Raw genomic sequence first — 25,485 nt, 5'->3', positions numbered from 1 at the left:
GAGCCGTAAATTGAGCTTTTCTTATGAGGGTTCCTGCCGAGTACTTTTCCAAGCCCACTTCCCACTTAGGAGAGGCTCTGTTTAGCCAGCGCTTGTCAGTCGTCAGGTTAGGTTGTCTTGTAGGGAGGAGCGCAAGATCATTCATGGTGGTTGTCTCAGGAGAAAGTGATTGCATCTTTGCAAAACTACATACCTGCTGTGGTTTGTGTTTTCTTTTCTACCGAAGTAATGCAGTTGTAAGTTCACACTGGCACATTCGCAGGGCTGTGCAAATTCTTTGCACTATATTTCAGTAGGTGAAAACGTGCTTTTTAGCTTTCTTTGTATATTGAGTTGCTTTTGAATTGCTTCCCATATTTTTATTTCATACAAACTGAACAATTGTGGCCCCTCTATTTTATTTATAAAGGTTCAGTGTATCTTTGCCTGCCTACATCAATCTGCAAGGGAGTTGCAGAAAAGCCTCATGTTCATCGAGCCGTGAGTCACAACCAATTTCTAAGCTGTTATAACAAAAAAGTGTTTGCTTTTTTTCACACGTATCTTTAAAAGTGTAGTTTAGAAAGAGAGCATTTTCAATAAAAAGACACTACATTAATCCTGGATGCTTGCAAATCCTAAAATATATTCTCCTCCTTTAGTATTACACAGCTCTGTGTCCTATACACAGATTAGCTTTTAAATTTGTCACATTCCACTTTGCCTTTACTTTTATGTATCATTCCCCTGACTTCCTTACTGCAGGTTGGGCAAGAAAACTTTTCCTTTAAAACTTTTCAACTGCGGGCATAAAATTCTGCAGCTGAGGTCTTGAAGAATGCAGATGGGTACAGTATATGTTGGAACTCACAGTGTGTATTGACTAACCTAGTTCCTTTTTGCCTTTTTTTTTTTTTTAAGTTTTTTTCTTCTTTTTTTTAAGTATTGTCTTGTTAACAGTGACTCCCAGGTGCCAACGCTCCTTTCTTAAGGGTGGGGGTGAGAAGGGGATAGGGAGACTAGGTCTGGATTATTTATTAGTGGTAGAGTTTGAAAGCTTACTTGGTATTTTTGAGCAAAATGCTGCCTACACATTTTGTCCACAGCAAAACGATTAGACTAATTAATAGCTTTGTTGGCGGAAACTACCAGCTATAGGTCATACGTGGTGATTCATGGCCCTCTGATTAACATGGGTTTTGGTATCATTGCCCACATGTATGTGTGGGTCTACTGACCTTTTGGTGTTCAGCCTTTTACTTCTGACTCCTTGACTTCTTTGGCACAATGATTGAGTCAGATCTTATTAAATGTGATTCTTCATGATATATTTAGCATCAAAAAACATTTGTATTCCACTGCAGTTGTAAATATCTCTAGATCAGCTTTTCAGTGTATTTGGTAGTCTGCAAATCATCCAGGTGACTGGTACCAGATATGCTTTTGTATTTAACATGGTATTGTCTTATTTAAAACCACAAATAAATTTCAGGAGATGAAACCAGACAGAGGGTGAAGTTTACAGATGACCGAGTCTGCAAGAGTCACCTTCTGGACTGCTGCCCTCATGACATCCTGGCTGGGACGGTAGGAGCATTTGTGGGACATTTCGGGGGGTAGAGGGAGACATCAGAACACTTGGTTTGGGGTGCTGTGTAGGCAGTATAAGTTTTCCAGGTTGAATTCTGTCTTCCTTTATCAAATAGAAATCACTTTTTTAAAAAAAATATATTTTATTGAGTTTTTACAGAGAGGAAGAGAGAGGGATAGAGAGTTAAAAATATCGATGAGAGAAAAACATCGATCAGCCGCCTCCTGCACACCTCCTCCTGCAACCAAGTTACATGCCCTTGACTGGAATGGAACCTGGAACCTATCAGTCCGCAAGTCCACTGAGCCAAACCGATTTCGGCAGAAATCACTTTTATTGCCCCTTCAAAATTATAGGTTCTTTTAGTTTAATGGAATTTTAAAAAAAATAAACAATAGGTTTTTATTGCTTTTTCAAAAAGAGAGGAAAGGACAGGGAGAGAGAGAGAGAAAGAGAGATGGAAACATTGATGAGAGATGATAGAAACATGGATCAGCTACCTCCTGGACACCCCTTACTGGGGATCCAGCCCATAAGCAGGCATGTGCCCTGACCTGGAATCAAACTGACCTCCTGGTTTATAGGTTGGCGCTTAATCACTGAGACAAACAGGCCAGGCAAAAGTTATCAGGTTTTTGTAGAATCAAACAAGATAACATTTCTTCTCCGAGTTTAGAAGTTTTCTAAAAATCAGTTGGGAATAGCATTGATTTTTCTAGTTTTGTGTTATGCAACTCTTTCAAGAAAGTAACACATGATTCAATGATTATAGACCCCTAAAATTTTAAGTTCAGTTCAGATGAACAAAACGGGTGCTAATTTTGTAGAATTGCATTTATTCAAAATTAGATAGGATTTAAGAAGACTAAAGAGTGTAGGATCTATAACTATCTAATTTTAAGATTTCACAGCCACCTCGTGGATATAAAAACTGTCTTCATTTTAAGGCTCAAATGTGCATGTACTAGTGAACGTTTTCTTTGTGATTAATCATTGCTTTATTAATATCATTGTAGTGGGAAACTGCTTAGGTGTATTAAATCTTCTCAAACTGGCTCTTCTGACAGCAAATAGGAAATTAATGCCAAACCTTGTGACTTTGATCTTATATAGGAAAGCATTGTAACTCGTATTTGCTACAGATTTTTGTGTTGCTCTTTGTGTATCAAAGTCAAGCAGAATAGGCAAATTCAGAGCCAAAGGAATCCATCAATGTAGATGTCTAGCTTCCATTAGTTATAAACAGTTCAGCTATAGGATACTCCTGTAGGAGAAGTTTCATAACCTGGAATTGTTGATAGATCTTAGTGGGAGAAGTTTGGAGATGAGGGACATGAACCAGAGTGAAGCAGTTCAACCAGGTTTTTCTTTATTGATTAAGGTATTACATATTTATCTTCAACCCTCCATTCCAATCCCGCACCCTCCCCAGTCATAATCCCACCCCCCTATTGTCATTGACTTCTGGTTAGGCTCATATGTATGCACACAAGCTTTTGGTTGATCTCTCCCTTTTATCCCCACCTTCTCTCTGATGTCCAACAGTCTGACCCATGGCTCCTTATCTCTGGGTCTGTTCTTGTTCATCAGTCTATGTTGTTCACCGTTTCCCCTAGATGAGTGAGATCATGTCCTACTGGAAATACACTTGTAAGAATAAAAAATGAGACAAGCAATAATGGTTATGCTGAAAGGTAAATGAATCAGTCTGTAGTGAGTTTCTTTTTGGGCCAACAGTTATTTTGAGTCCCAATTTCAATGTCAAAACAGTTCTTTATGTGTATATGTCAGCAATGATATTTCAGTTCTGTATGGTGGACAAATGGTGGTAATGCAGGTCCGACCTTCTCTGGTTTGGTCCTGGGCAACCTGCAGTGATAACACAGCTGCTGACTGCTATTATGGCAAGGCGTCATCAGCGTCTTCCATCCCTGGACTGCTTCTCTTTTGTCTTCATGGCTGGAGTAGTCCTGTCAATTGCTGTCTGTTGCCAGAGTCCACATGGTCTCGGAGTTGTTTTCTGAAAATATACAAACATATTCTCCACCAAAAGTTAATAAAGGAATCTTTTCTATAAATTTGACTTGGGGTCCTTTTTCATTTTTTGCCCATGTGATTTTCCTCTGGCTTGTTTTGACACCATGTGTGTTTTTCATGGGTGTCTTGCTGTTAGCATTACAATTAATTTTCTAAAGTACAAATTTTCTAGATGTAATTTACTTACAGGATATTTTTCCTTATATGATATTCTTCTACTTTCCCCCTTTTTTGATTTAAGTATTAGGAGGCTTTTGAAAATTTTATAAGTCTTGATAGCTTTTAAATTTTATTTTTTTGCACTATAATATGACTACCTTAGGTTCATTTCCTGTTGTGAAATTTTATCATCAGATGAACTACCAATAAAAATTTTAGTTAACACTTTAAGAACAGCTTTTTGTCCAGTACAATTAATTTTTCTAGAATATTCGCTTATTTCATTTAACCAATTTAAATTAGCCTGAAAACTTGTCTACTATTTTACTGTCAAATTTATCACTCTAAAACAATCTTATTTTACCGTGTAAATATTAGTGGAAAGAATTATTTGCCTTCTTGAGTAGGCCCTAAGCATTCCTGGTGGTAGGCTGGATTTAGATATCAAAAACCCACTACCATGGGTATAAGACAACTCAAATAAAGTCTTGTTATAGTGAGAGTGCAGCTGCTGTCAACCAAGTCTCTGTCTTTTACCTGGGTCCCAAGGGGGCAGGAGACTCCCTCAACAGGGGTGAGGGTTGGCTCCCAAGTTCTCTCCTGATGGCCCCTCTTTGACTGTGCAGTCTTAGGTTGTTCCTTCCCTGAGGAATCTTACCCGTGTCTGGCTAACCAGCCATCCTCCAGGGCCAAGCAGGGTGATGTGAGGTTCAGTTCTGTCTCGTTGGTACCCTATGCCCCCGTGGCCTCCATGTTTTTCTTTTTAGTATATATATATTTTTAATTAACTTCAGAGAGAGAGAGAAACATCAGTGTTGACAGAATCATTAATGGGCTGTCTCTTGCATGCCCCCCACTGGGGATGGAGCCGACAACCTGGCCATGCGCCCTTGACCGGAAACGTATCCAGGGGCCTTTCAGTTTGCAGGCCAATGCTCCATCGACTGAGCCAAACCAGCTAGGGCCAATGATGTTTTTCTTAAGCAGATCCCTGTGTAACATTGTACCAGAATGCTAGTGAGAAAAATAACCAGAATGAGGCCGTTTCCTACCAATGTTTATTGTGTTAGGTTTATTGTAGATTAATTCACCAAGCATTTACTGGACACCTACTCTCTGCGCCAGACAGACACTGAGGATATGGTGCCAATAAGACAAAGTCTTTGCTCTCATCTAATGGTGAAAGAACATAAAATAAATAATGAGTAGGCAATGGACTATTCTAGATAGGGTGATAAGGTAAGGACTCTTAGGGACATTGGAATAGAGGCTTGACCGGTGAGAAAGAACATGTGCCTGCTTTTGAGGATATAATGCTCTGGGTAGAGGGTAGAGATGAAGGACAGCAGGAATGCCACTGGTGTATCTGGACTGGTGTGAGTGGGGAGAGGGAGGCAGAGGCTGTGGAATCATTTGAGTTATGAGAAGCCACGGACTGATCTGTTTCACTCTGGTGACAGGTTGGGCAGGGGCATCTCAATAGGAGCAGTCTGAGGAGAAGGAGACATGTTCATGTGAAGATGCAAATAAATCTCAGGAGCCGAAACCGGTTTGGCTCAGTGGTGGAGCATCAGTCTGCAGACTGAAGGGTCCCAGGTTCGATTCCGGTCAAGGGCATGTACATTGGTTGCGGGCACATCCCCAGTGGGGGGGTGCAGGAGGCGGTTGGTCGATGTTTCTCTCTCATCGACGTTTCTGGCTCTATATCTCTCTCCCTTCCTCCTCTCTGTAAAATATCAATAAAATATATTTTTTAAAAAATAAAAGAAATAGGCTACCTATTTCTTAAGAAAATAAATCTCAGGAGTTGCCAAGAATCCATTAGGATGAGGATTGGGAATTCAGAGGGAGGTTGTAGTAAAGGTGGAGCCTCCTTGGGTGTGGGCTACATGGGAGTGGAAGGTGAGGGCAGAGTTGAAGGAGGGTCTTATGGGGAGTTTGTGTTAAATTGGAATGAATGTAATTCTGTAGAGTGGAGCTGCAAGATGAAAGTGGTTATAACCATCAGCCTGCTAAGGGCTACGCCAGGCCCAAGTTTTTGTTCAAAACTATATCCTGTCATTGGGGTAAGGCAAAGAGGGTTGGAAGCAATAATTTTATTGGGACCTACTGGAAAAATATAATATTGGTTAGTAAGTTTGGGAGAATACAATAGCTGGAGGGAAAGTAGTATAACTTGTCTCAGTGGAAGAACTTTGTTTTCCAAGAGTCCTGGAAGAAACCGTTATTGTCTTTTCCTGTTGGCAGTGTCATCACTAGCTAACACCGGTGTTTGTGAGTAAAAAAGGTCTGACAGGCTAGATTTAACAGCCACTTGGGATATTTTGGAAGGATCTAATGAGTGTGATGTTTCAGCTCTGTTTGGTGTTTAGCTGCCAGGGTAGTTAGCTGCTACTGCCCTGCCTCCTTGGCAAAGTGGAAAAATACTAATCCTTCCAGAGAGTAACCATGGCAGTCAGGCCTGTCCTGCTTGCTTTAGCTTGAGGCTCGCACCCCAAGGAAGACAGTGGTGAATTTTGCTTCATTTGTGGTTCCCTAATGTAAAAACTTTCTTGGCATTTGGAAGTTTTCAGAGTGGAAATTTGATTTGCACTTAAAATTTTTAGCACTTAAGGTTTTAGTGCTTCCTGTGGTGGTTACTTCATTAGCTTTTATTTTATTTATCTTAGAGTGGAAAGGAGAAAGGGAGGGACAAAAACATCAATTGGTTGCCTCCTTTACACTCCCCCATGGGGATGTAACCTGAAACCCAGGCACTTACCCTTGCGTTTGACATGGAATTTAATCCTTGATCCTTTGGTGAGAGGGCCAATGCTCTGACCACTGGCCAGGGCAAGACTTTATTAGCTTTTACGTATTTCTGATAGCCGCCATTAATTTTTCAGCTAAAGTGCATAGTTTTATTTGTGGGAACTGTATTTTAAATAATCTTAGTACTTAAAAGAGTGAATGAAGCAAAAGTTCGCTTTACAGAGACAGTGATTCTAGTTGCAACTTTGGCTTCTAGAACCACTATTGCTCTTCCTTTAGGTCTTCTGTGTAACCAAAATACATGAGCTATATATGACTTCAGAGTAAGAATGATGAAGGAGAAAAGGTTTTAGCATTTAAAAATCTTTGGTAGAAATGAAGATAAACATGCTAGGCAGCTTACTGACATTATTACTGTCACTGGTGATATTGAAGGGGATATATATATATTCCCCCCCCCCCTAATATACTTTTATTAATTTCGGAGAGGAAGGGGGGAGAGAGAGAAAATCAGTGATGAGAAGACAGTCTTGGATAGGCTGCTTCCTGCACACCCTGGGGATTGAGCCCCCAACCAGACATGTGCCCTTACCGGACTCGAACCTGGGACACTTAGTCCGCAGGCTGATGCTCAATCCACTGAGTCAAACTGGCTAGGGCTGAAGGATATTTTGTTAGTGAGTACGGCACATACCTTCTATAACATAGGCCCCAAGAGCCAGGCACTGTGAGCCTCTCTAATTTTCCTAAAATGTTACGGATTTTATAACCCATGAAGGTTTTGATATCATTATGAACACAATTTGAGCTCAAAGGAGTTCCTGGGTTCCATCATTTTTTGTTTACCAGTTAGTTATGAGTTGTCTCATTGGATTTTGGGTTTTGTTAACTCGAACTCTATTATTTGATAAGCATGATCCTCAGTATACAAACTTCCCTGTTGCTGTTTAGATGTCAGAGGCAGTGTTTGTGTCTGTGCAATCTTGTACTCAGGATTTACATAAGAACTGTGCAGGGCCCTAACCAGTTTGGCTTAGTTGATAGAGCATTGGCCTGTGGACAGGTCCCAGGTTCGATTCCGATCAAGGGCATGTACCTTGGTTGCGGGCACACCCCCAGTAGGGGGTATGCAGGAAGCAACTGATCGATGTTTCTCTCTCATCGATGTTTCTAACTCTCTATCCCTCTCCCTTCCTCCCTGTAAAAAAAAATCAAGTGTGTGTGTGTTTTTATTAAAGAGTCTTTTGTTTCTCAAAAGGGCAACTGAGTGGCCCAATTATATGTCCAGGGTCATTTACCAGGTTAAGAGAATGGAGGATTCATTTGGCTCTGAATCAGCCTATTCTGCTTTCTTCCCTTTGGAATACAAAATGCTACACAAAAGCCAAGTGTTAGGTTGTGTTGTAATTGCCAAAACCTGATTTCCGTCTGCTCTTTCCTTTTCTTGTCTCTGCAATGTGAGCATCTTGAGTAGTCAAGATTGCATGAAGGGATGCCTAGGACTAGAAGCTTGTTGCTATCAAGACACTCAGGTTTTCTTGCCTTTCTTGCCACTCCCACCCCCAATTCTGCTATTAAAAAAATAGAAATTTTTTCTGTGACTGATGCAAAAATAAAGTTGGCAAAGTTAATGTTTTCATTTGTCCAGTTTTCTCTGGGTCTAAAAGAGATATAGCCGAGACCGGTTTGGCTCAATGGATAGAGCGTCGGCTTGGGGACTGAAAGGTCCCGGGTTCAATTCCGGTCAAGGGCATGTAGTACCTTGGTTGCGGGCATATCCCCAGTAAGGGGTGTGCAAGAGGCAGCTGATCGATGACTCTCTCTCTCATCGATGTTTCTAACTCTCTATCTCTCTCCCTTCCTCTCTGTACAAAATCAATAAAATGTTTAAAAAAAAAAGAGATATAAACCTTTACACTTGTTATATGCATCAGTTCTGTAGTCACGGTGGTAAAAGAAAAATAAGGCTTTTCAGCCATATTCTATTTCTTAATTTTCTTATGATAGATTTAATATTTATTATTAAATATTATTAATATTTAATATTAAAAAGTATTGTTTATATTGGTGACAGTTGAGATGCCAGAGCATGTGCTTTCTAATGGGTAGATGTTTGTGTGTAAACTTCTGTTTGTTTCTTACAGCGCATGGATTTAGGAGAATGTACCAAAATCCACGACTTGGCCCTCCGAGCAGATTATGAAATCGCAAGTAAAGAAAGGGACCTGTTTTTTGAATTGGATGTAAGTTTTATTTGGTGTTAATTAGTCCCTATTTGAAGAGCCAAATATTGAACTAACAGGAATAATGCAAAATAAGTAAGTTATGAAACAAACAAAATAGATACCTGTTATTCCATCACTCTAGCTAAGGACTGGAACATGGCCAATACCATTTTGTGTCTGCCTGTGTGTCTACCTCTCCAACACTATTCTATACTTTGTGTCATTTCCTTTTAAAAATATTTTTATTACATATTTTTATGATTCCTTGAAGATTGTTTATTTCTTGTCTTTGAGGCTTTAAAATGGTTTCATAGTGTAGACAGTTGTTAACTATTTTTTTGTTCAGTAGTGTTTCTATTTACCCATTTTGCTGGGTATTTTGTTTTGATTATTGATTGAGTATGGCTTAAACTATCCATTCTTTATTCATAGATAAAATTAGTGTTTTTTACTATTCTGAAGAGTATAAATATTCTTGAATATCACCTTGGTGCATGTGTACAAGGATTTTCCTAGGGTATATTCTATTATCTAGGATATATTCCTAGGAGAGGTAGTTTGTAAGGGATGCCCATGTTCATCCTTCTAAGATAATTCTTTTCTTTTTTCTCTCTCTTGTTTGATAAAGTGGCTATATCAATTTACACCCACAATAGAGGTGTATACATCCTTACCAACATTGGTATTATCAGACTGTTAAATTTTTGCAATTTAGTGGTTATAAAATGACATTTCACAATTTTTGTTTATTTTCTCCCAAAGGAATCTTTTTTAATTTTTTTTTATTTTTTTCCCTGAATTTGGCCCCACTCCCTCTGTGATACCCTGGAAATCATGATAATCCATGCTGCATGTCAGTTTATGTACTGTGATTCTTTCCATGCTACAACCATTGTAATATCTTAGATCTCCCCCCCCTCCTTTTACCCCTTCCCTTATGAGAATGCATGATTTAGAGTTGTTTTAATTTTTCCCCCCCTAATCCGCCAACACTATTATGAGCAGAAGTCATCAGAAGGGTTTGATGCCATTCAGTTTCCTGAGTTGAAGACTGAAAAAATGAAACCCAAAAAAGACGTTTCCCCCTCAAAGGACATTTTAAAGGATATATTGTTGCTGGAGTAAATCTGGTTAAGCCAGTAGTCTTAAAAAGTGATTAGAATGGAGAATTTTCCTCCCAAATATATTCTTTAATAGCAGTGTGCTCTCAGCATTGAATCTTTGAATGTCTAGCAACAGTTCAACTAATAGATGGGACTTAGAAATGGTAATTTTCAATGTTATGATTTTTAATTCTCCAATAACCTAAAAATGATTATATAAAGAGGCTGTTACCTAGGGATATCAGGTTTAGTAAACTGATAAATATACAGATACAGGTTGAAATCTCAGTTTTAGTTAATATATTATTTGGATCACAAACCTTAGCATTTCTACTAAGTCAGAAGGTCAGTGTACTTTTTAAATGGCCTGATTAATTTAATATCAGACTAGGTAAATAGAAGAAATTGAGGCTACAGAAAGAGATTGAAATATAAATAGTAATTGGATTTATTATGAGGAGTATATATTCAGTCAGAGTAGAGAAGATGGGTTTTTAATGAACAGCGTTGGAAACTGGATTAGCCAGTTGGAAAAATACCAAGTTGGAGCCCCAAGAAATTAAATTTGTTTTTGTCATCTTCAGCTATTAGAAAGCCTAGAAGCTATGAGAAAGACGATGCATTAGTCTATTATATGAAAACTTAGGATACTATTTTATGAAAAATTCCCATACTTAAAATCAGACAATAAACTGAGGCAAAATATTTGTATATATGATGATGGGCTAGTTTCCTTTCTACATTAAGTCTTCACTTAACGTTGGTAGGTTCTGTGACTTGAGTGAAATGATGTAAAAAGAAACCAACTTTACTGTAGGCTAATAGTAGATATAAGCAAGAGTAAAGTTCCTATAGCATCTCATGGATGTTCAATGAAATGATGTTATAAGGACCTGCTATATATAAAATTCATCATAGTTGCCATAGCTTAATAGAAAAGGGGTGAGGAATATTTCCTAGCAGGCTTCTAATCCTGTAACGTGCTGACTTTCACTCAGAACTAAAGAGATGGTGGGTTCAGTAATCCCGATACACCTGGAGAATTGAACATCTGAAGGTGTGAAAACACGTTCTGCCAGTGCCAGTTGTGAGAGTATATCTGACTGAACACTTGCATATATACTAAGATAAATGTGCTCCAGAATATTCTTATAGCATTATAACTTCGGAAAGCAGGAACCAAGAAGACTTCCCACAGTAAGGGACTGGCTAGATTAGTGGAATGATCTATAACTGTGAAAAGAGAATGGAGGTAGTTTAGTGTATGTTGATGTGAAATTACCTCTAAGATTAAGTGGATAAGCAGAATGTGGTATGATGCTTCCATGGTGTGTGTGTTGTTTTTTTAACTTATTGATTAAGGTGTTACAAATGTCATTTTTGTTTTATACTCCTTGACATGGTCACTCTTGTCTTAGTTGGAGGGCTAGAACAGGTCAAAGATCTTTTGGTGCTGTGTGAAAATATACCATATGGAAATTACTTTTTCTTTTGAAAAGGTAACCACCCCTTCTGCTATCTCCTTAAAAGTAATTTTGACATTATGGAAAGCTTATATTAAAGTGCTTGGTAACCATGCTATGGACACATGGAAGGGGGCCGCCTACCCAGAGCCTGAGGGTAACTTGGAGTAGCCGTCTCTGTAGAAGGGCATCTGTCAGGAACTGTGGGCATGTCCAGTGGACATACACTGTATGCTCCTCCCAGGACTCTACAACTGGGAAGGTATCTTGGGGATTTGTGCAAGTGAATACACAGAAAAGAGGCTTGTTGCAACTTTTTTTCAGGGGGCAGGAAAGCTATGATAAAACCGTTAATGGGGGCTTGGTACACAATTTGTGGTCCTATCATTGTTTCATGAAGTTTTAAGCAGGTATCTCTGAGTGTTAGGGAGATTTTACCTTAAAAGGTTTTTTTGTTGTTGTTGCTTTTACAGTAATGGCTTTAGATATAGTTCACGTGCCAGAGAATTTGCCCTACCTTAAAAATTTATATTAAAAACTATATTTTTCTAAAATATATTTTCATTGATTTCAGAGAGGAAGGAAGAAGGGGACACAGAGAGAAAAACCAATGATGACAGAGAAGCATTGATAGGCTGCCTCGTGCCACGCCCCCCCACCCCCCACCCCCCCGCGCGCGCGCACACACGCGCGCGCGCGCACACACACACACACGCACACACACACACGCACGCACGCACGCACACACACTGGGGATGGGCTCACAGCCCAGGCATGTGACCTTGACCAGAATCAAATCTGGGACCCCTCCTCGGTCTCCAGGCTGATCCACTGTGCCAAACTGGCTAGGACTGAAATTTATATATATATGAATAATTGATTTTTTTACAGAGAGGAAGAGACGGGGACAGAAAGTTAGAAACATCGATGAGAGAGAAACATCAATCAGCTGCCACTTGCACACACCCTACTGGGGATGTGCCCGCAACCAATGTACATGCCCTTGACGGAATTGAACCTGGTACCCCTCAGTCCACAGACCACACTCTATCCACTGAGCCAAACCAGTTTTGGCTAACATTTACTATTTTAAAAATATATATTTTTAAATTGATTTCAGAGAGAGGATGGGAGGAGAGGAGATAGAACTATCAATAATGAGAGAGAATCATTGATTGGCTGCCTCGACTTCCTGGTTCATAGGTCAGTTCATAAGTCCACACTCAACCACTGAGGCATGCCAGCTGGACCTATGTTAAAAGTTTAAAATTTATACATATTGGTAGTGTTTGGATGTGCCTGCGTTATTTTAATAATAAAAGTGACCTGACTTTAAAATGTCAAGCTATATTAACTTTTATTTCCTTAGTTTTGCAGAATAAACTTAGAAAGAAATATAAAGTTTTTTTCTGAAAATATAAATTTGTTTAATTAATTTGATGAAAATGATTTTCGGTGGCTAATACACACTCGCTGTTACTGATTCCAGCACTCTAGAAGGCTCTGAGACTTTTCACATGGAAGTTTCCCCTTTCCATATGACTAGCCATCCAGTATCTGTCTACTGAGATCACTTGTAGCTTTCAAAGAACATTTATTCAGAATGAATTCTCATAGAGGCTAGTTGTGATTGGTGGGGGGAGGGGGGAGTACACGTGTTTCAAAATTGCAATTTTGATAAGCACAACATATTAGCTTTTTGACCAGATGTGGTTCATAGACCAACCCTTGATAGACCCTGCTGCTGCCTCAAGATAACCTGTTTGTTGGCACTTAGCTCCCAACCTGCATGTAGCCCATAGGCTGTCTTGAGACTCAGGCTTGGGATGGAGAGCTCCCAAGTGTCCATAATGAGGTTGGCTTCTGGAAGAGCTGCAGTGTGATCAGCACTATTGGGAGATAGACTCATGATTTTCACAAGTTGTGAACCATCACTAACCTGTGATTTGTTCTCATTGTTCTTCACACATTTGTGTTGCTCACCAAATGTTTCTGCAGAATCTCTTCATTGTTGGCAATATTTCAGTGAGGTGGGTTAAAGATTTACCTCCAAAGTCTCTGAAAGTTCTAAGTTTAATGTTCTTTGCCAGAATGAATGGAAGCAGCAGGTGATACTGAGTAGGAGAGGAATCAGATCCCATTCAGTAGATCAATCAAGGATATTTAGGAGCTTTTTTAAAACCCGGTTTATATTAGAAAGCTGACAAAAAAAGTGTATAACATTTTTATTGTTTTAATATTGAAAAAATTTTAATCAAATATGTTCAATATAACAAGGATTTGAATTATATTTTAAATAATTTTTATTTATTTAGTAAAAAAAATGTTTTCACTGATTTTAGAGAAAGAAGAAGGGAGAAGGATAGAGAAATAGAAACATTGATTGGCTGCCTCATCTACACCCCCCTACTGAGGATTGAGCCCACAACCTGGGCATATGCCCTGACTGGGAATTGAACCAGTTACCTCTTGGTTCATGGGTTGAAACTCAACCACTGAGCAACATCAGCTGGGCTACATCATTTTTACTAGGCAAGGGGTGTTTTTTCAAAATAGGTTGTTGACATCAGGTCAAAATGGAAGTTTTGCAATCTAGATGATATTAAGATACCCATGTCTTGTTTATTTTATAAAAGAACTCTTTAAAACTGAAGTTCATAGTTGATTTATTAATTCATGATGCAATGGTTTAAAGGAAAATTCTCTTAAAATAAGAACTAGTCAGCCCTTTTAATAAATTTAAAATACTACGGACTTTGAATCACTTCTAAGCAATTTGTAAGAAATTGTCCTAAAAGAGTATTTGCCTATATATGAGAAGATATAAGATGTTTATTGCTATCATTTTGAAGGAATAAAATTGAAAAATCCAAACTTTGTATTTATTAGAGGGGTTATTATAGTTGTGTTAAAATGTAGTGAAAATACTACACAGCTGTAGATCTTGGATGTGTACATTGATGTGAAAAAGATAAGGAAACTTGCAAAACCTGTTTAGTTGGAATAAAAATGTGTTTTCATATACTTTTTAAAATTTTATTTTTCAATTACAGTTTACATTCAATATTATTTTGTATGTCAGGTGTACAGCATAGCAATTAGACAATAATATACTTTACAAAGTGGTCCCCCAATATTTAACATACCCACCTGGCATTGTGCATAGTTATTACAGTACTATTGACTATATTCCCTATGCTGGATTTTACATTTCTGTGATTATTTTGTAACTACCAATTTATAGTTTAACACAATTTAAAAAGGTATATACCAAACTCTTAAATGGATAATGCCATGGTGAGAACGCTTTCACCATGGTGTGTGAGAGTTCCAGTTTTCACATCTTCACTGACAGTGAGTTGTCAGACTCTGGGACTTTGTCAGTGAGAGACCCAAAAGGTGTAAAAATGTATTTCTTTGTGGGCCTGATGGAGTTGTCATCAAGATACTTCTTTGTGTAGGTATGCCCTGCCTGTATCCTCAGTTTGAGCGTGATGGACAGGACTTCTGGCACCTTTCCACTCAGGAGCCGCCCAAAACTCAGGTGTTTTATGTGGGAGAAGGTGCCTCCCATTAGCTCCTTCCAGCCTAATGCAGTCTCAGCCTGATCATGTTAGGAGCAGACCTTGCTTTCTTGAGTGTTTTGTCCAGGAATTTTCTAGGAAAGGACATGTAATATTTGCTATGAGGTACTTTATGTAAATGAATTTCAAGTTTCTCAACGTGAACACTGGCAAATAAACAATGTTAACTCGTTAGTTTAACCTATGGAGAAGTTACAGAGCAGTACATTTCTCAAGTATCCGTATGTTGAAAATGTAAATAATTTATTTTTCTTTAATTTAGTGTAAATACAGTTGATCTTTTCTTTAAATTATCTTTTTCTTTGATGTTTTATTTGACAGGTTTCTAGAACAACACACCATGTTAACTAATTTCCAAACTGTTTTAATATACCAAATGTGACCAGTTCTAATTGTACTTAGTTTTTCAGTCTTATATATGCACAGTATTATTTATTTATATGTAGTTATTTATATATATATAAATAATACTATGCATATACTGCACAAACATATATATATGTTTGTGTGTGTGTGTATGTGTATGTGTGTATATGTATATATACACACATACATATATATACATTTTTTAATAGTTTTATAAGTCAGATCTCTTGGATTAGAATCCCTGTGTCACCTTAGGCAAGTTATTTCACCTTTTTCTACTCATCTAGAAGCTGGGCTGGTGATAACTATCTCAGACTTGTGAGGATTAAGGTGTAGGGAGCTAAGCCACAGTGGTCCTTGCATCCTGATACTATCACTTAGTAGTTTGAAACCTATACCTCAACTTCTTCATGTGAGAAATGGCAATCTTAAGAGTCCCTGTACAGCTATTTTGAGTCATGCGTGGCACAGGCAACACTGTCCAGGGGCACATGTTTACTGTGAACATTCTGACAACATTGTTTTGTCTCAGGCTCATGGATTGCTGGCTGGTGTCACTGCTGCTGGCCTGGCAGAGTCAGAATCAGCACAGTCACAGGCAGTCCTGTGTGTGCAGGGACAGCCTCCTGCAGCGGCAGTGAGACCTGGTGCCAATGCCGCGCTGTGCTCAAGCACCCTTAGTAGTTCATGTTTCATCTCATCACTCTCCAGTTATGAGAAGTTGGATGACTTTCTAGTAGTAAGTGGTAGGTTGTGATTAGGACTTAATTTTTAGACGCAAATACCTTTAAAAAAAAATTTACTGAAATACATAAAAGGATACCGCAATAAATGGTCATAATACAATGACCCTGGAAAGGATACCTCTATTTTTTTAAAAATATATTTTATTGATTTTTTTTATAGAGAGAAAGAGAGAGGGATAGAGAGTTAGAAACATTGATGAGAGAAAATCATTGATCAGCTCCTGCTTGCACACCCCCCACTGGGGATGTGCCCGCAACCAAGGTACATGCCTTTGACCCAAATCTAGCCTGGGACCTTCCAGTCTGCAGGCCGAAGCTCTATCCACTGAGCCAAACCGGTTTCAGCGGTACCTCTATTTAAAAAAAAAAAAAAAAAAAATTTTATTAATTTTAGAGGAGAGGGGAAAGAGAAACATTGATGAGAGAGCAACATCGACTGGCTGCCGCTTGTACACCTGGTGCTGGGGATGAGCCTGCAATCCAGGCTTGTACCCCGGCTCAGACTCAGACCAGCAGTCCCTCGGGCATGGGTCTCAGCTGTTGAGCCACAGCATCTAGCAAGGGTGCCTCATTTTAAACGGCTTTTTAAAAGAGCAATTTTTGTACAATAAAATCAATATTTAAAACTGCACTTTGATGAACTATAAAACCTCAAATATATTTCAGTAACGTTTTTTAATAGTTTTTAAATTTTTTAAAAAATTTTCATTGGTATTGAGAATTAGATCTATTTTTCACGGCCTTTTTAGTTTTTTAGTATAGAAGAAAGTGGATTAATTTAAATATTCATCTTTCAATTTTCTGCTGAGATGTCTGTAATAGAATTTTTTAATCCATTATAGCAATTACTATTATGTGGAGAATAATCAAGTATTTCAAGAAATGCAACATTAAAAAAATCATTTAGACCTGCTCTTTGGTTTAGGAACCACTCTGAAATTGAGAAGCACACTGAAGGAGAGGGAGGGGCAGTAGAATCTGGCAGTTAGCCCTGGCCGGGTGGCTCACTGAGTTGGAGTGTCGCCTGGTCAGGGCACAGATCTAGGTTATGGGTTCGATCTCTTTTGGAGGCCTGTACAGGAGGCAACTAAATGATGTTTCTCACATTGATGTTTCTCTCTCCCTCTCCCACCTCCCTCTCCAAAATCAGTCAGAAACATCTTCAGGTGAGGGTTTTTTTTTAAAGTGAGAATTTAAAAAATAATAAGAAGAAAACCTGGCAGTTAAAATACCTCTCTGTGGTCTGCCTATTCTGTTTTGTGAACTTTACTGTTTAGTTTATAACTGATCAGAAATCTGATTCTGATTTTTTACCCCGCCAGTTGAGATTCTGCTTGAGATACAAGTGGTTTCTCTGATTGGTAAAGACACTGGCAGTGTCGTCAGATGTCTGTTTTCTATTGGCCCCTGAGGAGTGGGTCCCTGGATCTGCCCTAGGTGTGAAATGGCTGTATTTGTGTAGACAGAGGGGCTCCGCACAGTCTCAGTGCCTGTGTGAGGGTGAACTGAGGCCTCAGGCTATTTTCTTAGGCACCGTTGTCCTAGGTGAGCACAGATGGTATGAAACACATATCAGCTCATTGGAACTTTGATCCTGGTGAGTTCAAATTTGTCAGCACAACTTACTTACTCTATATTTTTCCAGGAAATACAGTGCATCCAGGCAAACAAATGCCAATTATTTGCATTCCTGATTGCTTGATTTGAACATAGTGAAATGTTATTCCAGTGTCAACAGATCCTTGTGGAGTACTTCCTTAATAGCTCACCTGCTCTCTCCCGGCCATCTTTGGGAGAGGGATATGGATTATCATCACTTGGTCTGTTGGCCTAACTTTTATCTGTCTTGTTATCGTTACCACCCAAAATTTCTTTTCCCTTTTTTTTTTTTTTTTTTTTTAATGCTAGATCATACTGTCTGACCCTGTTATCCATGGCTATCCTCCCTTGCTTCCAAGGTGATAATGACATTAGCAGACTGGCTCATGGGTATAACTTAGGAGATGCTGCTTATTACTGGTGGTAGCCTGGAAGTTGGACAAGTGATTTCCTATTTGTATGTATATAAAGCTATGTTGGGCCTTTGACTAGTATGGCAATTTAACTGTTTAGTATACTAGTATGTGATAACCCGTTAATTAGTATTTTATTGTTCCCTATCAACTCTCTCCAGAGTAAGACTTAGATTTCTAGAGTTTCTTTTCCTTTATCACTCTGGGTAAGTAGTATACCAGTTTTCCTGGTACTTTAGACAGTAGGCAATAACTAAACGTATTCACAGCTCTCAGTAATATTTGTTCTATTGTTTTGTTTTGAGGTGGAAGGGGGAGCTCTACCCTCAGAACATGAGGGGTAATATTTGCGTGGCTCACAAAGACCAGTGAGTACATCATCTGCATTTCCCACAGCTCACCAGAGGAGGGCTCTTACCACCAGTCTCGATCCAGCCTTTTCTGTCCCTCAGAGAAAACTATTCATTATGGCCAAGTGTTGTAATTTTCCTTAGTATTTTCTTGGAAATGTTATTGAGGGATGGGGTACCTATTACGAAATTTGGAAATCAATAAATCAGATGAGAAGACTATGCTCCTGAATGCTTATTTGGTTTAACAAAGCCCCTTGATTTAATATGACTATGGATGTGTTGGCTGGAGTGTAGTTTCAAATCTTCCCACTGAACCTACAGGCTTTAAGAAATCAGCCCAGGAGTATTTTCCTGTCGAACAAATGGGTTCTTAGATCATACATGTAATTGATCCCAGCTCTCTGCTTCTCCTGAGCCAGGCGATGGATCACTTGGAGTCCTTTATCGCTGAGTGTGATCGGAGAACTGAACTTGCCAAGAAGCGGCTGGCAGAGACACAGGAGGAGATCAGTGCAGAGGTTTCTGCGAAGGTACGCTTGCGAGGTTTTTGCCTCGATTTACTGGTACAGATCACTGGTAAGAACTGGGCTGGCTGCTGATGGACTTACAGCTCACCATCTGCACTGGTAGTGCATCTTTGGGGTGGACACTACACTGCCTTGAGTGTTTCCAGTAAGAAGAATGGCTGTCCATGAGCTCTCAGCTTACCAGGAGCTACTGCTGCTATCCTTGCTCCCACCATACATACTTTTTTAAAATTTTTATTTATCTATTTTTTTTATTATTGTTGATTATGGTCTCACATAATTGTCCTTATTCCCCCATTCTCATCCCAAACCCCTCCCTAGATATGCGTCTCTCCTCCCCCCACCCCCCCCAAATCCCCGTTGTCCATGGCCACTGACTAGACCCATATGTATGCACACAAGTCCTTTGGTTGATCTCTTCCCCTTACCCCCATCCTCCCTTACTTTCCCTTTGAGGTTTGAGAGTCTCATCGCTAGTTCTCTTTCTCTAGGTCTGTTTATGTTGTTCATCATTTCCTCTAGATGTCTGAGATCATTTGATCCAAGAAATACCCTTGTAAGAACCTAAACTGCAACAAGCCCTAATGGTTATGCTGAGAGGCAAATGAATCAGTCTGTAGTGAGTTCCTTTCTGGGCCAACAGTTCTTTTGAGTCCCAATTTCAATGCCAGATAGTTCCTTATGTGTACATGCCAGCCATGCTATTTCAGATCTGGTTGGTGGACAAATGGTGGTGATGCAGGTCCGCCCGTCTCTGGTTCATACATACTTTTTAAAGTGTGCTTTTAGTATCCCACATACACAGGAAATGGGAAGTGGGGAAATGTTTGAACTGTAGTACATCCATGTCACGGAATGAAGGAAGATCTGTATATAATTGGCCTGGGTGGGTGTCAGCTGCATTACTCTTCTGTACTCCCTGTGCAGTGGAACTAAAACTGCTCATTGTTTTTTCCTTCCGTTTTGTAAAAGCATTTCTTAGAATATATGCAGTTGCTAACTGGACCAAAAGTGCTGTTTATTTCTGAAAGTAAATAAAAATAATTAGGCATCTTGCTTATAGTATAAGTTTCATATATTTAAACCTTGACATTTTATTACTCTTACCCTAAAATATCGAACTGTGAAGGAGACATAAAAAGACACAGCCTAGAAAATGACCAATATTGATCCTTGCAGCCAAATTGGAAATGACAGAGATGTTGGTGCTTTTAATTGAAACATAGTGTACAGGTTTAGTTTATGGTCAGAGTCTCAGTGTTGGCAATAAGGATGTTGTAATTGTCACAATTTATGTGAGCCACCAAGGATCTATAACTGTTCTGTTTATTTTCAGTGGAACAGAGAAATTCAGCAAGAAACACACTCATTTTCTTTGTATTAAGAATCGTTCGCTATTTGGATGCTTCTTGCTTGATTGTTTCTCTCTCTCCTCAGGCAGAAAAAGTACATGAGTTGAATGAAGAAATAGGAAAACTTCTTGCTAAAGCTGAGCAGCTGGGAGCAGAAGGAAATGTGGATGAATCCCAGAAAATTCTTATGGAAGTGGAGAAAGTCCGTGCAAAGAAAAAAGAAGCTGAGGTTGGTGAGAAAAATGTCTTAGAGAAAGGGGAAACTGAGGAATGCCAGAGGCCGGCATTATTGTACATGTAACATAATCTTCAATTCTGTCTTTATACTTTATTACACATGTATACCCACAAACACTATGCATGTGTGTGAGGGGGATGTACTTTGTGCATTAAAAAATGTCCTACATGTCCCACTGGTGTGGCTCAGTGGCTGACTGTGGACTTGTGAACCAGGAGGTCATGGTTGATTCCAGGTCAGTGCACAATGCCCAGGTTGCGGGCTCAATTCCCAGTGTGGAGTGTGGAGAGAATACAGAGTCCTGTTACCCTTTACCCATATCCCCCGATGTAAAACTCTAGCACAACATCACAGAAAAGACACTGACATTAATAACAATCAGGATACAGAACTTCATTTATGTTTCCATCTCCCTCTCCTCCCTTCCTCTCTGAAGATAATAAAAATATATTAAATTTTTAAAGTCTTACATAAATTCTGTTCACACTATCTATATTTTTTATTCACTTGCATCTTTTACTCAGCATTGTTTGTGAGATCTCTCCATGTTGCTGCCTACAGATCTGTTCTTTTAGCTTATTGCTGTAGGATTCCATTTTATGTCCTGTGCACAAAATATGTGCATTCAGGAGGGTCCCTCAGCCCGGCCTGTGCAGTCCGGGGGCCCTTGGGGGATGTCTGACCCCCATCACTGCCAGTGAGTGGAGCTCCCTTATGGGAACATACTGACCACCAGGGGGCAGCTCCTGTGCTTTGCACTTGCCTCCTGGTGGTCAGTGTGTGTCATAGTGACCAGTTGTTCCGATGTTCAGTCAATGTGCATATTAGCCTTTTATTATATAGGATAGGATACATATATTGGTTATTATGTAGGATAGGATAGGACGACTGTCCATTGGCCGTTTTGTAGGTTTTGAGGATTTCTTATCTTTACAAAGAGTTATACAGTGAGTGTTCTTGATCCTGTCTACTAGTGCATGTGAGAGTGTTCTAGGACATAGATTAGGAAGGAGAGTTTCTGGTAATAGCATGTGTATGTCCTCCTTCCATTAGATAGATCACTAACGTGCACTGCACATTAGTTATACCAACTCAGGCTCCTCCTGGCAGTAATGTATGAGAGTGCCTGTTTTTTTTATATTTGCCAGTTTAGTGAGAGTGATGTGGTATCTTATTTTAATTTGTCTTTTCTAGGAAATGTTTTGAATGTGCAGATTAATAGATTACTTACAAGCAAGCGTCCCTTTAAGGATAAGTGACTATTGTAATGCATATCTTAAACCTGGATTTTGAAGGGGCATTTTAACTTAGGCACAGGCAGCAGTTTCCATGTCATGTTTCATTTTCTTTCGTGTCTTATATATTTTGAGCCTGAGTGAGTTACTTCTTGTGATTGGACTCAGACTGTAGTGGCTGCAGGAGGGAATTGGTTTTGTTCTGTTTTGTTGTGCACTTTCTTCTTTGAAGAGAGTGTCTAATATATTTGTTTTAACTTTTGGTGGTACATTGGGATATAGTTTCCTAGACCTTGGGACACAAATTCTGTGGATGGTGCTCGAGTTTTTTTCCTTGTTTATTTGGTTTATTTTTTGAAGGACCCTGTTAAAGATTCTCCTGTCTTGCTTCTCTGGTCTTCACTCCCTACAGTGCCTAGAGACCTGCCTTCACTACTCTTTCTGAGAATAGGCAGCATCCTGTTGGTCTGGATGTTTTGAATTTTCCTTGTTTTAAAATCATGACGGTTGGTTCTTTCAAAAAAATTTTTTTTAAATTGATTTTTAGATAGAGAAAATTGATCTGTTGTTCCGTTTATTTATGCATTTATTGGTTGAACCTGCAACCTTGGCCTATTGGGATGACCTCTAACCAACTGAATTGGCTAGGGCTGTTTGTTTATTTCTTATATATATGATGAGGATAAATTGGTTAAAAAATATCTGAAGCTTTGAAAGGATCAAATTCTTATTTATTTATAACTCACTTCTCTAGTCCCTTTAAATATTTTCATTTTAGTGGTTGACTATTTGGTGGCATTTTCACAACTCCATTCTCTTTTTCCAGGAAGAATACAGAAATTCTATGCCTGCATCCAGTTTTCAGCAGCAGAAATTGCGTGTCTGTGAAGTCTGCTCAGCCTACCTTGGTCTCCATGACAATGACCGTCGACTTGCAGACCACTTTGGGGGCAAATTACACTTGGGGTTCATTCAGATCCGAGAGAAGCTTGATCAGTTGAGGGTACGTTAATGTATTGTGTTTTTTGAGAAACCTAAGAAGTCTTATGATCTTCACATTTATATCCTTCAAGAAAACTTTTGTTCTTATCCTAAGAATGTGCCTTGAATTTTATAGTGCAACTAGAGGCCCAATGCGCGAAGATTTGTGCAAGAATGAGCCTTCCTCCCCCTGGCTGCTGGCACTGCCTTTGCTCAGCCTGGCGCTGCCTTTCCCTCTTCCCGCCTTCCCGCCTTCCCGCCTTCCCGCACTGTCCAGAGGCCCAGAGTGGCTGGAGTGCTGTGGAGCTCTTGTGACCTGCCCCGGGCCACTCTAAAAATTAATGGGGAAACCGCCCCACTCCTTAGGTGAGGATTTAAAAAAAGAAGGATATGCAGTATGTCACTGAATTTATAATGTAATGATAGTCCAGCAGCCAGTATGACTCCGTGGGTGAGTGTCAGCCTATAAACCAGGAGAACCTAGTTTGATTAACAGTCAGGGCACATGCCTGAGTTGTGGGCTCGATCCCAGTGAGAAGCATGCTGATCGATAATGTCTCTCATCATTGATGTTTCTCTCTCCCTCTCTTTTCCTCTGAAATCAATTAAAACATGTTAAAAAAAATTTAAATATGATGATAAAGCATTTTAAAATGAGTTTTTCATTGTTTAAGAAGTTTTTAAATTGACCATGTTCTTGTTTAAGACTTTCTCTTAGATTTTTAAATTACCAATATTGAGGTCATATAAATGTGCTTTATTAAACAATATTTATACTCTATGTAGCTTTCTCTTCTCTTATTTTCCAATTTTCCATTTATTTAGAAAACTGTGGCTGAAAAACAGGAGAAGAGAAACCAGGATCGCTTGAGGAGGAGAGAAGAGAGGGAGCGTGAGGAGCGGCTGAGCAGGAGGTGAGCCCGAGGTAGCACATAGTAAGGAAACCCTTACTTCCATTGCAGTGTTGCTGATAACATTTGAGGTTGCTACGTACCTAAGAGGCAGTTAAAAGAAAGTAAACTCACAGCATGTCCAGTTGAGCGAGGTCTTGACTGGCCTGGAAAGACCTGTGTGTGCACAGCAGTGCAGCACTGGACTGGGCTATCTTCGGCTGCACGAGAGCTCTGGGACCTAATTCTTATCTGGAAAGGTGTAGATACCACCCTCCCCCCTCCCCCTCCCCCTCTCCAGGGTAAAGAGTAGAAGAGGGAGAGGAACCTGCTACATCCGGATTCTTGTGGATGTAGCACTCGGCAAACAGGACCAAACAGGACAGGCAGAAAAAGGTGTCACACTGCTATACCTAGCTGTGGGAGAGGGACCCTTGGGGCTATTTAGCCTCTGGCATTGGCTTGAGTGAAATGGGGCCAGTGGAGGACATTGGGACCAGCTGCCTTGTGAGTAAGTGCAGGTTGTAGGGGCAGTAGCACGAGAATAGTGAGGAGCCAGCTGGGAGAGCCCAGAAGGAGGAGGTGGAAGTTTGAATCAGGTGAGGGTGGGAAGGACCTAGGTATAGAGCTGGTAAGATTTCTTGGTAGTCAGTTGTGAGGCAAGCCAAGGGGGAATGGAGCTGGAGTCATGGTTTCCGGCTTTAAGTGGCCATCTTCGGAGGTAGGAAAGACTAGGAGCTGTGTGTTGGCGTGAGGAGGATGTAGGGAGTATAACGACTCTGGCCATACTCAGTTTGAGATGTGTAAGAATCTGGTCGGAGTTTAGGGAAGAGACTTGAGCCAGAAGTAACTGCTCTCTTTGGGCATAGCTCATTGTCGTTGAAAGGCCCAGAAACTGGGTTTTCCTGAAGGAATTCCTCAGTGTGTAACTATGGAAGGATAAATAGGAATTTAGTGTATTTTTTCTCATTAATTACCTAACAGATTCTGATTGTAAAGAAACTCAAGCAGTATAAAAATATACAAGCACAACATGCAAGTCCCTATTTACACAGAGGTGACCACTGTGGTGTGGTTGTGTCTGTGTGCACTGGTACCTGTGGGATCCTCAGCTGATATCTGAGCTCATCCCACAGCAGGTGTGTCCTTACAATGATGTGTCATAACAGTATTCTCTCCCCCCATCTTCACCCTTTTCATTCACTTCCCCATCCCCTGCCTCCACGTATAAGTGAAATCATATAGTATTTGTCTTAATTGTCCTATTTCACTTAGCATAATGCCCTCAAATAAGCTGGGGTTTTTTTCCCCCTATATATACTTTACGGCTTCTCTTTGGCACATTCAAATTGCCAGCATCATTACTCTTGTTCTTTGTGGCCAATATCAAGTAGAATAAAGGTGACTTGAACACAAGCAGTGTGGTACTTCACCACTTGTTCACAGATGGCTACTAAGTGACTTAGCAGGCAGGTGATGTATATGGCATGGATGTGCTTGACAAAGGGATGATTTGAAGAATGGAATGGGATGCTCCAAGATTTCATCAATCTACTCAATGGTGTGCAATTTAAAACTTATTTTTTATTTCTGAAATTTTCATTTAATGCTTTCAGACTGAGGTTGACCATGGGTAACTGAAGCTGTAGGAAAGGGGGGACTACTTTACCTGGAAGTGGAATTGCTGGGGCATTGGTGGTTCTAGTTTGAATTTTTAAAAAAATATATATTTTATTGATTTTTTACAGAGAGGAAGAGAAGAGGGATAGAGAGTTAGAAACATCGATGAGAGAGAATCATCGATCAGCTGCCTCTTGCACACCCCCTACTGGGGATGTGCCTGCAACCAAGGTACATGCCCTTGACTGGAATTGAACCTGGGACCTTTCAGTC

The 25,485-nt window shown here is 39.7% G+C and overlaps 1 protein-coding gene across 8 annotated transcripts in view; it reads left to right on the top strand.

The window, feature by feature from the left end:
• LUC7L (LUC7 like) overlaps positions 1–25,485 on the top strand; it is a 31,652-nt gene that overhangs the window by 594 nt on the left and 5,573 nt on the right. For 5 of the 8 annotated variants that reach the window (XM_036460314.2, XM_045570301.1, XM_036460313.2 and 2 more), the window contains exons 2-7: positions 1,472–1,566; positions 8,662–8,760; positions 18,789–18,899; positions 20,334–20,477; positions 22,548–22,724; positions 23,528–23,616. In XM_036460314.2, the coding sequence (XP_036316207.1) occupies positions 1,472–1,566; positions 8,662–8,760; positions 18,789–18,899; positions 20,334–20,477; positions 22,548–22,724; positions 23,528–23,616 (715 nt within the window). Of the gene's footprint in view, positions 1–409; positions 828–1,471; positions 1,567–8,661; positions 8,761–18,788; positions 18,900–20,333; positions 20,478–22,547; positions 22,725–23,527; positions 23,617–25,485 lie in introns of all 8 variants that reach the window. The other 3 variants (XM_045570302.1, XM_036460316.2, XM_045570304.1) reach the window with 2 other exon arrangements.

This window comes from Pipistrellus kuhlii, unplaced genomic scaffold (genome assembly GCF_014108245.1).
Source record: "Pipistrellus kuhlii isolate mPipKuh1 unplaced genomic scaffold, mPipKuh1.p scaffold_m20_p_31, whole genome shotgun sequence".
In the NCBI taxonomy this organism is placed as follows: Eukaryota; Metazoa; Chordata; class Mammalia; order Chiroptera; family Vespertilionidae; genus Pipistrellus; species Pipistrellus kuhlii.
The sequence above is the reverse complement of the archived record's forward strand: the minus strand, read 5'-3'. Positions and strand labels throughout refer to the sequence as shown.